The 2490-nt window shown below is 59.1% G+C and overlaps 1 protein-coding gene across 1 annotated transcript; it reads left to right on the forward strand.

Moving 5' to 3' along the window:
• Positions 1 to 654: 654 nt before the first annotated feature.
• On the forward strand, positions 655 to 2093 carry GGTG_14148 (hypothetical protein). Its single transcript, XM_009232076.1, has one exon. It carries the CDS (start codon positions 812 to 814, stop codon positions 1841 to 1843), a length of 1032 nt encoding a protein of 343 aa, XP_009230340.1. The 5' UTR covers positions 655 to 811; the 3' UTR covers positions 1844 to 2093.
• The last annotated feature ends 397 nt before the right edge of the window (positions 2094 to 2490 follow it).

The following is a 2490-nucleotide window of genomic DNA, read 5'->3' on the forward strand; positions in this document are numbered from 1 at the left end:
GTCAGTGTCTGACGGTTGCCATGTGCGTGTGTAAGTGGAGCAAGCCAATGACATGCATCTCTAAACGAGGGCTAAACATTTGTGCCTGGGCGAATCGGCTGCCGCTTGATTGCGGCTGGCCGCGGCCTCAGCTTGCCCCTTGGCCTCCGGGCTTCTGGCCAAGCTGGGTGGGGCCGGCAGGGGGAGTGGGAGCGCTAGCCGGTCCCCCAGCAGTCAAGCCTCGTCTCCGGGGTCTAGAACCCCTGACCCAGACAAACAACACACACAAGCATTCGGCTGCCAACCTGCTCGGTCACGCAGCGCAGCCACCCGCCGACGGGGCCCAACAGGATGCGGTCTAGGCGCCGTTGTTGCCCCCTTGAGACGTCATGCCCATCCCGTCCCATCTCGTGTGCGCCTGTGTGATCGCCGGCAAGGATCGGTAATGATGGTGTCTGCTCGCCAGGGAGCTGCTGGGCCGGCGGAGAGAGGCAGGCACCGTCTGGGTCTAGTCTTTGGTTCACGCGAGACCCTCGCTTCTCGTTATCTGGACGGTCTGATATATATATATATATATCCCGTCAAACCTCCAGTCTCTTTCGTTTCCCCCCTTCCTTCCTCACTCAACCAAGCCTTCTCTTGATCAAACCAGTCTTTCTTTCTTTTTTTGCACTTCTCGGCATCTTCCATTCTTTACAGTTCTGTGAACTACCCTTTTGACGTTCCACCCACCTTCTTTCTACACTTTTCAACCGTTTCACTTCCAAGTCGCTAGCCGAAACCTTCTTGCCTCGTCTTCCCGACTAAACAACCAACCCAACCCAAAGCAACCATGTCTGCCAAGGCTCTCTTCTTCGCCGCCGTCCTGGCTTCGGTCGAGGCTCGGTTCGGCCAGGAGAACGTCCCCTCCGCCGCCATCGGCGCCCTCGGTAGCCGCGGCCAGCCCGGCCAGGCCGCCACCCTCGGCGGCCAGGTCCCTAGCGTGCTCCTGGCGGCCGCCAGCGCCTGCAAGAAGCTGGAGCTGGCCGACACCATCGTCGCCCAGCTCGGCAACACCGACGACGTCATCGCGGCCGCCCGCGGCCTCGTCGCCGCCGAGATGAACTTCAACCCCTTCGCCGTCAAGGTCAACAAGATCTGCGATGACGCGTCCCTGCCTAAGACGGAGGCCCTTCGCGGCGTCCTGCCCCTGGTCGACCCGGCCGTCGTCGGCGCCGACGTGCAGAACGCCAACTCCAAGCAGTCGCTCACCAACCCGTTTGACGCCACCGGCATCAGCGTTGCTGCCCTGAGCATTGCCCAGGGCTTCAGCAACTTCACTCTTGGTGACACTGGCACTGCTGCTGCCGGCGGCGCCGCTGGTGGTGCGGCTGGCAACAACGGCGGCAACCAGAACAACAACGGCGGCAACCAGAACAACAACGGCGGCAAGAAGGGCTGCAACGGTGGAAACCAGAACAACGCTGGCAACAACAACAACGCTGGCAACAACGACAACGCTGGTAACGGCAACGCTGGCGCCGGCAACAACGACAACGCCGGTAACGGCAACGCTGGCGCCGGCAACGCGGGTGCCCTCGACTTCGGTACCTGCGTGCCCACCATCGAGTTCTCTCTGGGCCGTCCCGGCCGCAAGGCTGACCAGGGCACCTTTCTCCCTGTCGACCCCGCCATCCTCAAGGGCCAGTCCGACGCCCTGAACCCCAGCATCATCATGAACCGCGTCTGCGACCAGCTCAACTCGCGCACCTGCAACGCTAACAAGGCCGCCATCGACAAGTGCCTCGCCGCCAAGAAGCAGGTCGAGGCCGCCGGCACCAAGGACGCCACCACCGCCACTCTGTTCAACAGCCTGGTCCAGTAAGGGGTGTTCAAAAAGCACAAATGAGGGCGTTATCGGCTTTGTTTAGCAGCACATTTTCTTTTCACTTCTTGGGAGGGGTCCATCTCTGGGTAGCTTGGGTGTTTAGGACGAGGCTTTTTTTTTATGTACGATTTTGTTTTTACGATGCCATTAGTGTAAGCCTGGTGAGAGAAATGCAATAAAAGAGGCATGGTGGTTTCGATAACTTTTGTTCATCCCTTGACCTTCATCATTTCGTGCACCATGTGTGATGTGATACCCACCCCCGGCACCTGTCATCATCCATGCCCAGCCCCTGATGCTTCTTCTTTTTTTCTTTTTTTCTTCTCGCGGCCTTGGTCCGATTCCTGTCGGATGTGCCACACCTTTTTCAGGGGCTGCAACAAAGCCCGTCCCTTGCTGCGGCTCCCTGTCGCGGCGACGACTCATGGTGCCTGCCCATGTCAATCCGCAGATCCACAAAGCTTAACGAACGTCCCGAGAGGCGCGGTGGCACGATGTGCAAAAGACAAGCCTCGGGCGGCCGAAAGTATGCGGCTCGCTAATCGCCTGAAGATCAGAATCGTGCCAGAACCCAGCACAATGGTGCAACTTTGCGCGCGTTGGTAACAGAGGTTACAGAAAACCCCGCCAAAAAAAAAGAAAAA

The sequence above is a fragment of the Gaeumannomyces tritici genome (genome assembly GCF_000145635.1).
Source record: "Gaeumannomyces tritici R3-111a-1 unplaced genomic scaffold supercont2.154, whole genome shotgun sequence".
Taxonomy (NCBI): domain Eukaryota; kingdom Fungi; phylum Ascomycota; class Sordariomycetes; order Magnaporthales; family Magnaporthaceae; genus Gaeumannomyces; species Gaeumannomyces tritici.

What these genes read in the sequence shown, in the direction of transcription:
- GGTG_14148 (XM_009232076.1), top strand. Translation starts at nt 812, where the DNA reads ATGTCTGCCAAGGCTCTCTTCTTCGCCGCCGTCCTGGCTTCGGTCGAG.